The sequence below is a fragment of the Delphinus delphis genome, chromosome 8 (assembly GCF_949987515.2).
Source record: "Delphinus delphis chromosome 8, mDelDel1.2, whole genome shotgun sequence".
Classification (NCBI taxonomy): domain Eukaryota; kingdom Metazoa; phylum Chordata; class Mammalia; order Artiodactyla; family Delphinidae; genus Delphinus; species Delphinus delphis.
The window spans coordinates 28,247,631-28,262,812 of NC_082690.1; the positions used below are offsets into that span (position 1 = coordinate 28,247,631).

General features: G+C 34.0%; 1 protein-coding gene across 2 annotated transcripts in view; it reads right to left on the reverse strand.

The window, feature by feature from the left end:
* GRIA4 (glutamate ionotropic receptor AMPA type subunit 4) overlaps positions 1-15,182 on the reverse strand; it is a 515,737-nt gene that overhangs the window by 46,689 nt on the left and 453,866 nt on the right. For both annotated transcript variants that reach the window (XM_060018030.1, XM_060018031.1), the window contains exons 11-12: positions 11,396-11,766; positions 5,239-5,437 (exon numbers count right to left, since the gene is read on the reverse strand). In XM_060018030.1, coding sequence (XP_059874013.1) covers positions 5,239-5,437; positions 11,396-11,766 — 570 coding nt within the window. The remainder of the gene's footprint in view (positions 1-5,238; positions 5,438-11,395; positions 11,767-15,182) is intronic.

Sequence of the window (15,182 nt, forward strand, 5' to 3'; positions counted from 1 at the left end):
GGTTCACCAAAACATTTTTAGACCTTTTTTAACAAAATCTCCAAATAGAACATATATTAAACTTTAAAGAGAACTAATTCTTGTTTTCCCACTTTATATTTTGGAGAGTTAGTTTTTCTAATCCCTTGACTTCAGCCAAGAAACTTACTTATATTTTTGTTTATTTGGGCTGTATCTACATTATTTGCAGGACTTAATTTATCCAATTCGTTTTGTTGGTATCTGCATTCATATTAGATTTTTTCATCCACACATTTTTTCACACGAAAATATATCCAAATGAACTCAAATGTCCCCAAAGGATATATTTAATAAAATAGAAAAGCCCAAATCCTGTTTGGTGTTTGACAATACAATGATACACACAGACTTTTATCTGGTGCAATTAATTTTGTTCAATAGCAAGATGTGGAAATTTTGCATCTGGATCCAAATTAAAAGTAATGGAGACTTCAGTCAAACCTAAATCTAAGCATGAGGCCAAATCCTGAGTAGCATGTATACTTATTTACACCAACCTTGTTTTGTTTACCAGAAGATAGAATCCAACAAGAAGCAAATCTTCAATAATCAACAAGGTACCCAAATAGCAAATTTAAGAATACATGTTTTGGGTAAAAGCAAATTACTCAGGTGAACAAAGAAACTGATAAAAGTGGTATTCAAAATTTTGGCTTCATAAGGTGGAAATTTAGTAATCAATAAATCTATATAATAAGTCACACAATAAGAGATTTGCATACCTAAACACCAAAAAACCCCAGATATTTTACGTTAATGTATATTCAAATGGTGATAAATATCAGATAGGAAATAGATATCCTGTATCCTCTGAAATGTTTTTATGTTATTAACACTTGAAAATATCTCATGATTCAGAGATTCTGATATGTTTGTGTATGCGTGTTTAGGTAATGACAGGTTACTTCTGGCTACAGAAATCCTCACATTAGGAAAATTCTATGCCAAATATAATTCAGTTGCAAAGATTCTATATTGTACCAGGACAGAAGAGTATCTGGATTCAGAACCCTTAACCATGAGATCCACTAGGGAGGCCATGTTGCCAGGCCTCACTCACTCCATCTCTGATAATGAAGTTCTCTTCTAGAGTATGAACTACTCCATTTTATAATGAGTTCCAATTTCTGAAAATTATCAACTCTCTGGATCACTTGATACTGATTGTGTTTAAACATCTATCCTGATGATTTCAATTTAGATGTGTTGCTAAACAACATCATTTAGGCATATAATCACTTTTTTTAATGTATTGATAACTTCACTTCAGAGTTACACCCCAAAAGGTACAGAGTTCTCTATATATTTTTTGTTTCACTATGTATACTACATTGAAACCAGAGGAAATAAAATCTGAGTATTATTTTAATTAAATTCCTTTTGAAAAATTTTAAGAATATGAGAATCATGCTAGTTACTTGGCAATTTTCTACTTATTTTTTATATCTTATTAAAGGAAAAGAGAACAGCTAAACAAAACTAAGGCAGCAAAATGGAAAAAGAGTATTTTTAGGGCTTGGTAATTATGAAGATAATTTAACTATATAGAATGCAACATAATATTAAAGCAAATGATTTTTTTAAAGGAATAAAATACCTTTAGGTCATTGATATTTTATAGATGTCCATTCCCATAATATTAATGTGAGGAAAATTACTACTGCTTTTGTTTAAATATATTGAATTACATATACCTTAAGTGCAAAAGAAGTTAAATTAATTCCTTTGAAGTCCAGAAGAAAGAGGAATCTGTAGTGTAATTATGCTTAGTTTCTTATGTATAATAGAAATTATAAAATACACACTCTCAGTGGAAAATAGAGGAATGATGAAAGAAACTTTTTTGGAAAAAAAATTTATATGGTGTGTCACTATGTTAATGTTTAGAAATTCTGATTCTGATTTAAAGGGGCATGGTTTAGATAAAATCAAGTCCACATGGTGGAGAGGGTGAGGTTGGGAAATTCAGGAGGTAAAGGACTGGAAATAATATCGCTGTGCCTTACTTGTGACTGTAAGAGGGTGTTTGCTAAGGAATGAGGATAAGGTAATTTTTATAAATTTGATGAGACAGACTAAAATGAGATTTTTGCAGACCCAGTAAGCTCATAAATGTAGTGATAGTGGGACTTTTACATCTTTATCTTCAATTGTGATATCTACTTAAAGATCAGGTTTGGGGAGTGAATATGCTCAAGGTAATAAGCAAAGATAATATGTCATTTTTTTTAAATTATAAAATTGATCTCAGATTTACTTGTTTCATCTTTATTGTGAAACACAATGCATGGGAAACTATTTAAAGCATTATTTCATTACTTATAATAATTCTTGGAGATTTAAAAATGTGCCATCCTTTTAATTTTTCAAAATTAAGTATTTTGCCATTTCTGCTTTTAATAGAAAATATGTAAAAATGTCATGCACTATAGTTGATATTTACATTGTTATCAGGTAAATTATTTCCTGCTTTTAGTAGCTTATGCAGCAAGACTGATGTTCCAGTAAGAGCTTATCAATGTACTATTTGATAATATTATAAGCCCTGAAATACTAATCCATCTCATTTATGCATTCATGATTTCACTGATGACTGAAACAGGTACAGGATAAAATCTGCACTGAAATGAAAATCAGTGTGTTTAAATCAGGTTTATAATAATGTAAAAGTACCTTAAAAAAGCCTGTCATTAAGTGACAAGTACAAAATTCCTTTAAATGCCTCTATGTGTATGCTTAACAAGTGGCACAGAACATGAAACATATCAAGTTTCATAATGGTACAAAACCAAGGCAACAGTTGAATTCTGATGTAATTTTCTCCCATGGCCTAATTCTTTTTCCAGAACAACTGCAACATTTTTTGAAATGCTGAGTATTCATTTCCTGAGGCAGTTTAGTGAAGCTGATAGATGTACCATTACTGTGTTCCTATAAGAAAACATTTTTGACAAGGGCAAAAATACCTTTCACGTTCTGTTTCCTCAACAACCCATCAGACAAATGATTTATTTAAACCAGGTGATCATGTATGAGAGAGGAGGGAGAACATAGGGTAGGAAATGAAGGAGATTTTTATCAGAGAACTCAAATTTATGTATTCCTGGAAGTATGCTTCCAGGGAAAATTATTTTCTTGTCCTATTAGGGTTCAAACTATTCTGCAACATAAATACCTATACATATAACACTCTTTCAATTTTAAAACTATAATTGGGTGGGACAGAAAGGAAACAGGGCATGGTGACTGCACTACTTATATGGGAGGCTCTGTATCTAGGAAGCAGCTTTCCTTATTCCTATATTTCTAATCAATATATTCTCTTACCTACTTCATTAGTTTTTCAAACTTGAGCAGTTTTTAAAAACTCTCTAAAGATTAGAAGTAACATTCTCAATGTATTTGATGTCAAAGAGCTCTACAGTGAGTTATTTTTGAAACATTTCCAGGGAATCAATATGATATTTCTTTTCCCCTTTCTCACTCAAGGCAAAATGATGAACCTACAAATATCTGCTTTATTTACAAGAAAATCAGTCATCATTTTTCAGTAAAATGTAAATGATAGCACAAATTTGTATTCTATTTTGATGCATATACATAATGGTTTTTAGTCAAAGTCACTAAATTTTACCTAGTTTCTTTTGGGTGGAAACACAGATTTCCAGAAAAGTACTGAAATTATGCTGAATTATGTGTAAAAGTACTGAATTATGTGTTACTATATTAAGCTTTAGAGACTGGAATGCACTCAGTAAGTTAAAAAATTTGGCTAATTAAGTTTATCCATAGAATATTGTTAATAAAATATATTGTCATGACTATTATTCACAGTTTTAGAAAAATCTACAAATAGTTTATAATTTACAAATTTTATATCTATTAGTAATGCTCCAAATTGTTGACAAAGGTGTTCACTGCCTGTTTTTTTGAAAACAATGTGCAATGATGGGTTTGGCACAATTTTTGAGTGATTTGTTCCTGATTTAGTGTTACATAAACATCTGTCATATCTAAGAATACTATAATTGAATTTTTTTTAAAAGAAATATTATTGAAATTCAAGTGCATGAAAGTTAAGGCTGGCTTAAGGAGTAGTATCTTTTGTTGTTTTTAATTTCCAAGCTGAGTGAGAAAACAATAAATATACACATTTAAAATGAAAATGTAATCTCCCAAGTACTGTATATAAGTGTGAATTTACTTTAAAGAGCTATCATTAATTTTACACAATAGTTTAGGAAATAGTGAAACATATCTTGTCTTCTAAATTACTAAATATTTAGTCTCTAAGCAATTGATGTTAAATATAAGATGCCACAATTACCTAATGAAATATTTGTGAAAATTTCACCCTGACCACTTTTTAGTTTTTTGGTTCTAAAGTCACAAAATTAACCCTTATCTCTGATCACACATTGTGAAATTTCTGGATTTAAGTAAAAGCAGAGTGAAAGAGATTCACAGATCAAAAAATTCATCCTTATAGTGGTACAAACAGCTAAAAACCCCAAAACCTCCAAAATACCTGCCATCATGATGGCAAGCCAAAGGAATTATATCCATATGTGAAACGCAATTATATCAGTTTGAACAATTTTATCTGCAAAAGCAGAGAAATCAGCAAAAATGCAATATCATACAATGTTTTACAAAGGTGCTAGAACTTAGTAGTTCTTGTTCCCATTATCATGTGAGAAAGCAAATATATTGCTTTGAAATCCATTGTTACAGAATAGATTATAGAATAATAAACATCATATAGGTACTATAACATGAAATTAAGGTTTTGGGATTCAAATGCAGCAAGGTAAATGTATTCTTTGAAAAAAAAAAAAAGCCATGCTTTCATTTTTATGCTCTAAATTCCAAAGCATAGATAAATCCAAATCTTGCCAGATGAAGTATCTTCATAGCATTATGAATATTGGAATCTTTGGGATAAATTATGTTATAAAGTTGCTTTATTTACCTTTTTATTGTTACTTTTCCTTAGTAAGGGTCCCTCTTGCAATGTGAATAAATCAATTAGCTTTTTCATATTAAAGTGATTATAAAATCCAAGTAGAAGTATATAGCATTGCTATGTTTAAACATAACAGTTACCATTATGTTTGCAAAACTTATAATAGCTAGAGCCCATAATATAATAATTGGCAAAATTGCCTGAATTTGAAAGTTATGAACATTTCCTTTTTAGTTTTCCCCTCCACTTACTCTGAAAAATTCTTTTGTTGACCCTGAATCCAATGTTCCATAGGCAATTTCTGTTTGTTTGGCCAGGTCTTCCGCACTTTCTATGGGGGAGACCATTCTCTCGACAGTCAGGAAAGCAGCGAGGTTAGCAGTATAAGATGATATAATGATGAGTGTAAAGAACCACCAAACACCTCCAACAATTCGACCTGAGAGGGATCTAAACATGGATAAGATAATAACATTTTCCTTTCTATAATCAACATAGAGAAAGAAAAGAAATACCATCAGTTCACCGTGTATGTTTAATAATAATTACAAGTATCATTTTATGTTCTGAATAGTCTACTCAGAATGGTTCTAGTATTTCTGTATCACCTGACATCCTTTTTGCTATATTGAATGTATAAATGCCACATTTAGAATACTTTTCCTTTTTATTGCTTACTTGGCAGAAATGTAGAACCAAAAGCCTTTCCTTCAGGTCCAGAAGAGGAATGCTTACTTAAATTCATTGATCCCTTTTGCACTTTAACATCTCTGAAATTAAGATGCAACCTATGTTTGATGAGATAAAACACAGTACCATAGTTTGATTGGCAGCACTGTTTCTCTCTCTGTGGCACATAAAATAGGAATACATCTTAACAATTGGTGAGCTTTTAGATTTGATACAAGATGGCAGATGCTTTTCTGAGAGAACTTGTTTTTACCTTCAGTCAGAGCTATGCCAAGATGGATGGGACATATGCCAAGGTGGGGCTGGACCACATGAAGATCTAGGATTGGTCTCAAAGTAACCATAGTTAAGAATGTTTTGTTTGTTTGTTGGTTGGATTGATATTCCATTTCTTATCTGAATGGAGGATGAGCTATGTCTTAAAGTTCTTTACACACTGGTATAAAAATGTTCTCTCTGCCACTTCCAACCTGAGACCAAAGCATGTGACTTGTTAATATGCAGTGTAACGGCACTGAAAACTGAGGCTAGAGCTCAGAAGAACATTTTCTCTTCACCATTTCTCTGGTTATCAGGGATGTGTGGGTGAGCAGAAGAAAAGTGAGAATGAAATGAATAAAAATTCAGAGCATAATCATAATTGATCTCATTCAACAGGACCATCAGACTATTTTAAATTCCTGTGACAAATTATTTTTAAACATTTTCTTAATATGAGGAAAGATTTCATATTTTCAATGGCATTTCTAGCTTAAAATGCTCCCTTCTTAACCATTATTATATAAGTGACACCTGTTGGTTTTAACTTAACATTTGCTTAATCCTGGTTTTAAAACCATAAAACTGGGGATTTGTTCAAGATTGTGGAGTAGAAGGATGTGCACTCACTCCCTCTTGTGAGAACACTGGAATCACAACTAACTGCTGAACAATCATTGACAGGAGACACTGGAACTCACCAAAAAATTACCCCACATCCAAAGACAAAGGAGAAGCTGCAATGAGACAGTAGGAGGGGCGCAATCATAATAAAATCAAACACCCACAAGGTGGGTGACTCACAAATGGGAGAACAATTATTCCACAGAAGTCCACACACTGGAGTGAAGGTTCTGAGCCCCACATCAGGCTTCCCAACCAGGGAATCTGGCAACGGGAGGAGGAATTCCCAGAGAATCAGACTTTGAAGGCTAGCGAGATTTGATTGCAGTACTTCAACAGGACTGGGGGAAACAGAGACTCCACTCTTGGAGGGCACACACATAGTAGTGTGTGAGTCAGGACCCAGGATGAAAGAGCAGTGACCCCATAAGGGACTGAACCAGACCTACCTGCTAGTGTTGGAGGGTCTCCTACAGAGGTGGGGAATGGCTGTGGCTTACAGCGGGGACAAGGGTACTGGCAGCAGAAGTTCTGGGAAGTACTCCTTGAGCTCTCCCAGAGTCCACCATTAGCCACACCAAAGAGACTGTAGGCTCCATTGTTGGGTCACCTCAGGCCAAACAACCAACAGGGAGGGAACCCAGACCCACCCATCAGCAGACAAGCAGATTAAGGTTTTACTGAGCTCTGCCCACCAGAGCAACAGCCAGCTCTACCCACCACCAGTCCCTCCCATCAGAAACCTTGCACAAGCCTCTTAGATAGCCTCATCCAATAGAGGACAGACAGCAGAAGAAAGAAGAACTACAATCCTGCAGCCTGTAGAATGAAAACCACATTCACAGAGAGATAAAATGAAAAGGCAGAGGGCTATGTACCAGATGAAGGAACAAGATAAAACCCCAGAAAAACAACTAAATTAAGTGGAGATAGGCAACCTTCCAGAAAAAGAATTCAGAATAATGATATTGAAGATGATCCAGACCCTGGAAAAAGAATGGGGGCAAAGACTGAGAAGAGGCAAGAAATGTTTAACAAAGACCTAGAAGAATTAAGGAACAAACACCCAGAAGAATTAAAGGACAAACAGAGATGAACAATACAATAACTGAAAAGAAAAATACACTAGAATGAATCAATAGCAGAATAACTGAAGCAGAAGAATGGATAAGTGACTTGGAAGACAGAAAGGTGGAAATCACTGCCACAGAACAGAATAAAGAAAAAAGAATGAAAACAAATGAAAACAGCCTAAGAGACCTCTGGGACAACATTAAACACACCAACATTTGCATTGTAGGGGTCCCAGAAGGAGAAGAGATAGAGAAAAGACCCAAGAAAATATCTGAAGAGATTATTTGAAAACTTCCCTAACATGGTAAAAGAAATAGCCACCAAAGTCCAGGAAGCACAGAGAGTCCCAGGCAGGATAAATCCAAGGAGAAACATGCCGAGACACATAGTAACCAGACTGACAAGAATTAAAGACAAAGAAAAAATTTTAAAAGCAACAAGGGGAAAATGACAAATAACATGGAAGGGAACTCCCATAAGGTTAACAGCTGATTTCTCAGCAAAAACTCTACAAGCCAGAAGGGAGTGACACAATATATTTAAAGTGATGGAAGAACCTACAACCAAGATTACTCTACCCAGCAGGATCTCACTCAGATTCGATGGAGAAATCAAAAGCTTTACAGTGGGCTTCCCTGGTGGTGCAGTTGTTGAGAGTCCGCCTGCCGATGCAGGAGACACAGGTTCATGCCCCGGTCCAGGAAGATCCCACATGCTGCGGAGTGGCTGGGCCCGTGAGCCATGGCCGCTGAGCCTGCGCATCTGGAGCCTGTGCCCCGCAATGGGAGAGGCCACAGCAGTGAGAGGCCCGCATACCACACACACAAAAAAGCTTTATAGCCAAGCAAAAGTTAAAAGAATTCAGCACCAACAAACCAGCTCTACAACAAATGCTAAAGGAACTTCTCTAAGAGGGAAACACAAGAAAAGGACCTACAGAAACAAACCCAAAACAATTAAGAAAATGGTCATAGGAACATACATATTGATAATTACCTAAACGTGAATGGATTAAATGCTCCAACCACAAGACACAGTCTTGCTGAATGGATACAAAAACAAGACTCATATATATGCTGTCTAGAAGAGACCCATTTCAGACCTAGGGACACATACAGACTGAAAGTGAGGGGATGGAGAAAGATATTCCATGCAAACAGAAATCAAAAGAAAGCTGGAGTAGCAATACTCATATCAGATAAAATAAACTTTAAAATAAAGAATGTTACAAGAGACAAGGAAGGACACTACATAATGATCAAGGGATCAATCCAAGAAGAAGATATAATAGTTATAAACATATATGCCCCCACCATAGGAGCACCTCAAAACATAAGGCAAATGTTTACAGCTATAAAAGAGGAAATTGACAGTGACACAATAATAGTGGGGGACTTTAACACCTCACTTACACCAATGGACAGATCATCCAGACAGAAAATTAATAAGGAAACAAGTTTTAAATGACACAATTGACCAGATAGATTTAATTGATATTATAGGACATTCCGTCCAAAAACAGCAGATTACACTTTCTTCTCAAGTGCATATGGAACATTCTCCAGGATAGATCACATCTTGGGTCACAAATCAATCCCTGGTAAATTTAAGAAAATTGAAATCATATCAAGCATCTTTTCTAACCACAACACTATGAGGGTAGAAATAAATTACAGGAAAAACCCCCATAAAAACACAAACACATGGAGGCTAAACAATACATTACTAAATAACCAAGAGATCACTGAAGAAATCAAAAGGTTTTTGATAAACCACAGCAAGATCCTTTTTGACCCACCTCCTAGAGTAATGGAAATAACAACAAAAATAAACAAATGGGACCTAATGAAACTTCAAAGCTTTTGCACAGCAAAGGAAACCATAAACAAGACGAAAATGCAACCCTCAGGATGGGAGAAAATATTTGCAAAGGAATCAATGGACAAAGGATTAATCACCAAAATATATAAACAGCTCAAGCAGCTCAGTATTAAAAAAACAAAGAATCCAATCAAAAAATGGGCAGAAGACCTAAATAGACATTTCTCCAAATAAGATATACAGATGGCCAAGAGGCACATGAAAAGCTGCTCAACATCACTAATTATTAGAGAAATGAAAATCAAAACTACAGTGAGGTATCACCTCACACTGATTAGAATGGGCCTCATCAGAAAATCTACAAACAACAAAGGCTGGCGAGGGTGTGGAGAAAAGGGAACCCTCTTGCACTGTTGGCGGGAATGTAAATTGATATAGCCACTATGGAGAACAGTATGGAGATTCCTTAAAAAAGTCAAAGTAGAATTACCATATGACTCAGCAATCCCACTACTGGGCATATGCCCAGAAAAAAACCATAATTCAAAAAGACACATGCACCCCAATGTTCATTGCAGCACTATTTACAATAGCCAGGTCATGGAAGCAACCTAAATGCCCATAGACAGATGAATGGATAAAGAAGATGCGGTACATATACACAATGGAATATTACTCAGCCATAAAAAGGAACGAAATTGAGTTATTTGTAATGAGGTGGATGGACCTAGAGTTTGTCATACAGAGTAAAATAAGTCAGAACGAGAAAAACAAATACTGTATGCTAACACATATATATGGAATCTAGAAGAATGGTACAGATGAACCAGTTTGCAAGGCAGAAATAGAGACACAGATGTAGAGAACAAACATATGGACACCAAGGGGGGAAAGCGTGTGTAGTATGGTGGTGGTGGTAGGATGAATTGGGAGATTGGATTAGTGTACATATGTACACTAATATGTATAATATAGATAACTAATAAGAACCTGCTGTATAAAAAACAAATAAATAAATTTTTAAAAACCCATAAAACTATTACTTGATTTGCTTTAATTTCTTTTCATTTCATTATTTGAGGATTATTGATTCAACTTTCTATGTTATTGGAATTTAAGTACATTTATAGTGTTCCTGGTTCTTAAGGAATGCAAACTGCATTGTAACTAAAATGTCTCTTTTTGAGAAAGCATTTCTTTAAAAATACATATATTTGTGATGCTAATATAAGTCACTTTAAATTCAATTCTTAGCTTCTCATGCCTTCAGCTATTTTTCTGAGAGAAATTTGGTATTTTTCTTGCAACAGGAGGTTGGCTGCATTTTTGACAAACATAACTGAAACACATCCTTATGGATATGAGCCGTTACTCCACCGATAAGGAAAACAAATATAGTATTTACGTTGCTGACTCTTTGCCTACTGCTTAGCTTGTTTATGATTATTAGATAGAACAATGTATATCTGGAACCTACTATATTAACTCAGGTTTTAGGTAACTCCATGGTAGAAATCTCCATTAAGCTACATGGGATGTAAATTGAATTCAAAATTAATTTTCAAAAGTGAACAAAACAATAAAAACATTTGATTTTGAAAAGGAGACAACATAAAAATAAATTCCTATTCTTAAGAATTTAGATTTAGTTTCCATCTGTAATCACTGAAAGAAATATTAATACAAAGTTATTTTTGAGCATTCTGATGGGTTCCATATGTTACTTTTCCATTGGGAAATTAATCTTTATTATGTATCCATACTTTGTGCTAATTTGGAAAAATCGGTTATGAGTATATTTAGATTAATTTGGGATTGCAAAGTTTTTCTGTGTTTCAAGCAATGCTCTGCCTCCAGGAAAAGAACATATAGAGAGATGTTATGCACAATATTTAGAATTACTGTGGAATTGGTGAAGAACTTAAGGGTTTTGAAACTAACCTGGGTGAAATGTCACATCCTTGCTGCATAAAAGCACCCAAGGAAAACCAGAGGCTGTTAAAGATGCCAAACTCATTGGGAGGCTGGTCACTGGGTCCTTCCTTTCCATCTTCTGGCTCTTCTGTGTGCCACTCATATGGACTAAACCTACTAACTAGGAACAAGACCACGCTGACACCAATGTAGGCAAAGACTATGCACATCCAAATCTCATAGGCCAGAGGATCCAAGAAGGAAAACACTCCTGGTTTAGATTTCTGAGGCTTTTTGATCATAATAGATATGCCCAAACTCATGAAGGGCTTAGAGAAGTCAATGACCTCCTCTCGGACCAAAGTGATTGTCAGAGGGGCAATAGCAATCTCTGCTTTCTATAAAAGAAAAGACACATGAAAACATGTAGGTTAATAGATTTCATGAAGCAAGTAGTACTGGATTGATCCATTCAAAGTTAACCAGTTATGTATTTATTCTACATTTTTTGGGGAATACCAACAATAAATAAGGCCAGTAATAAATACAAAGATGAATAGATTTGTTTTCATAAAATATTATGTCACTTTAATTGCACAGAATATTTTTATTGGTGCTAGTAATTAGATGAGAGGAAGAGAAAACGAGTAGACATAAGCAAAAATAACTTGAATTCAAATAACTGCCTTAGTCTTTAAGGGTCTGAGATGGCGCAGAGGAGGATATTCGATAGCTTTTCCATATGGCTGAATTTCTGAATTTCTTAGCCAGAATTGCTGCTATTTTGCAGTGTTTTCTGTTTCATTTGGAATGTTGTCACTGATTCATTACTTGGCCATTCCTTAATATTATGAATTTCAAACATCCTTTTCTTTTTTATTCCTTTCCAGTTATGAGTAAACCTATCATAAAGTCTGCGTTTGTGAGATAAAAGAAACCTATTGTTTGACAACATTTTTTGACTCAGCACACACACACAAATCTGGAAACTGACATTTATTTCTTCCTATTCACATACTTTGATTTCTACTTTCAATTTCTAAAAACGATTTTGGAAAACAGTGGATTCAATTCTCATATATTATTATTAATAAGACACCAGCTTCCATTTTCATTTTGTGATTCTGAGTAATTTTTCTGAGCCTTTTTCCATATCTCTAAAATGAAGACATTTTCTTTCCTGTTTACCTCATTGTGTTATTGCAATTATCTGTTAAATAAGCCTTAATAAAACAATAGTGAGCATTTAATGAAGGATTATGTATCTATGCTGATTTAAATATTTGGAATGGCTTTTCACTTAACCTTCTTAAAGAGATAAACAATCTTATGTTTATCATTGTTTTATAGATGATGAAACTGAGACAAATGAGTTTTACACATCATAGCAGCTCTGTAATTTGAGACTGTACTTCTATTAAATCATGCCATCTCTAAGATCAAATGAAATAAAGTGTGGTGAAAAAACTGTAAATTGTTACATGATCTACAAATGAAAAAAGGTTTTTTGATTATTTATTTTAAATGGAAAATATTTGGCATTGAAATGGAATCTGAAACACAGACATATATGCTCTTACATAGTGGCTGCCACTCTTACATTCACTCTATATCTCCTCAGGCCCTGGATTGATACAATGGCCAGCAGCTTGATACAAATGCAACTGGAGGGTTAGCATGGGGAATGTACTCTGGCTGTCACGTTTTCCACTGGGTGACTGAGGATTAACTGCATACACTTTCAAGTGGGAATAAACTTAGTTCACATCACAAATGCCCACATATAATACAAAAGCCAGAGAATCATTGCTGAGAGGTTATTTCCCCATAGTTATTATTATCTGTATAATTTTCATTATACAGTGATATATGAAGTAGATATAGAAAAATTAGTATATAAAAACAGAACCAGAAATTTAGGAAAATTTATCTTCATTTCCTTCACCTACTCTTATTATTTTCTTTATATATGCCCTACTAGACATTGTTTTATGAATATTAGTTTCTTATTTTAAAATGGGATAATATATAACACTATATTTTATAATTCCTTTTCTCAAGAGAATGAGTTATTTCAACATATATAGTAAAAATAAGTTTTAATGATTGCAAATATTTTATCATGTTAAAGCATCAAAATTTACTCAATTTATTATTTTATCAATTTATTATATTGTTTCCAGTTTTACACAATTTATAATAATGGTGATGTGAACACCTTTGAAGACAAATCTTCGCACGTATCTTTATTATTTAAAATAAATTTCTAGAAAGGGATTGCTGATCTAAATGATAACAATCTTTTTAATGTTCGTTACATGTTTTGCCCAACTTTTCTCCAGAAAGATCATGCAAATAGCACTGTGGGAAAGCACCTTCGGCTTTGAACCTTGGATACCCCGTGTATCTTTATTCTCATCTATCTTCACCAATTTGCTAATTTCATTGTATTGATTTGAATTTTTTTTTGTAAAACAAATAGCCACTTTTACTCTTTTTATGTATTACTTGTCATAATCTGCCCCATTTCCATATGGGGTATTCATTTTTTTGCTTACTAATTTATGTGTTTTAAAATAAATATTAAAAATATTATTTTTCATATATGTTTTTAATATTCCCCCAGTCATCAATTTTGGTTTACATTACTTAGTTCATGATACTTTATTGCATTATATACGTTTTAAAATTTTGTTGTAGCCATATAAAATTATCTTTTTATGTTTTCAGCCATTGGTTTCATGCTTAGAAATATCCTTCTCATATCATGATTAATCTCAATCATATATTTTATTCTAGTACCTATGCTCCCTCTATAATTTATCTAGCATTTTGCATGATAATGTATTACAAAATTGTCCTGCTTTCCCAGCAGGAATAAGTGAATAATGCATTCTTTTACTGATTTGAAATACTACATTTCACATACTACAATGTTATGTGTAGTATCTTCTGAAATTTTTTATTTATACAAGTTACCACTAATTAGAGTAAGCCTTAAAAGTAGAGAAGCATGAAGAGAAATAAAGGAGTCTCCAACACATAAAACTAGATGCAATGGAAAGCAAGCATTAGATGATAGTGTGACAGCAATGTTCAATGAGGACACATTTGAAGTTCTGAAATTTGTGATTTGAAAGAGGCCAGTGAACAGAGGATACATCTGAGTTTTCTCTGCTAACATTGGAGATGCTGTGTTTGCCTTGTTCCATTACCTCTCAGTGACTTCCAAAATTGTGAGAAATATCTCCTGTAAGAACCTGATAATATTTGGATTCTCAAAGACCTCTGGAGTAAGGCTCATGAACCAGCATTTTAACACACACCACAGGTAATTCTGGTGTTGGAAGGCCATGGAACTTGCTTTGAGAAAACAATCCCTTGGGTTGTTTATACACACACAAGTACAGCGGGGCCCAGAAGAAGGCGCTGGAGCAGTGTACCACAGAAGATCATATAATGAACTTGCTGCAGTGTGCAGGTGTGACAGGCAGAATGGACCTGAGAGTGTCATGGAGGTTTTGAGCTTTGGGGTAACCATCTGGTGGTGTGCTGAGATTACATATGCCTGTCTCACAGATAATCTATCCCTAAAAATTACAGTAACAAAGTTTGCAAAGAGTAAAGTAAAAAAAAATGGATTCAAAGTTAATCATTTTGCTGGCTTTGTTGAGTATAAGAATATAGATGGAGTTTTATTTAGGGCCCTGCAAACTGGGATTTCATGTAAGTATTAGCAGTAAAAAGAAAAAAAAAGTAGTTGAGAAACAAGTAAAGACTTTGCAGACACCAGAATGGAAAATAACAAATCTGT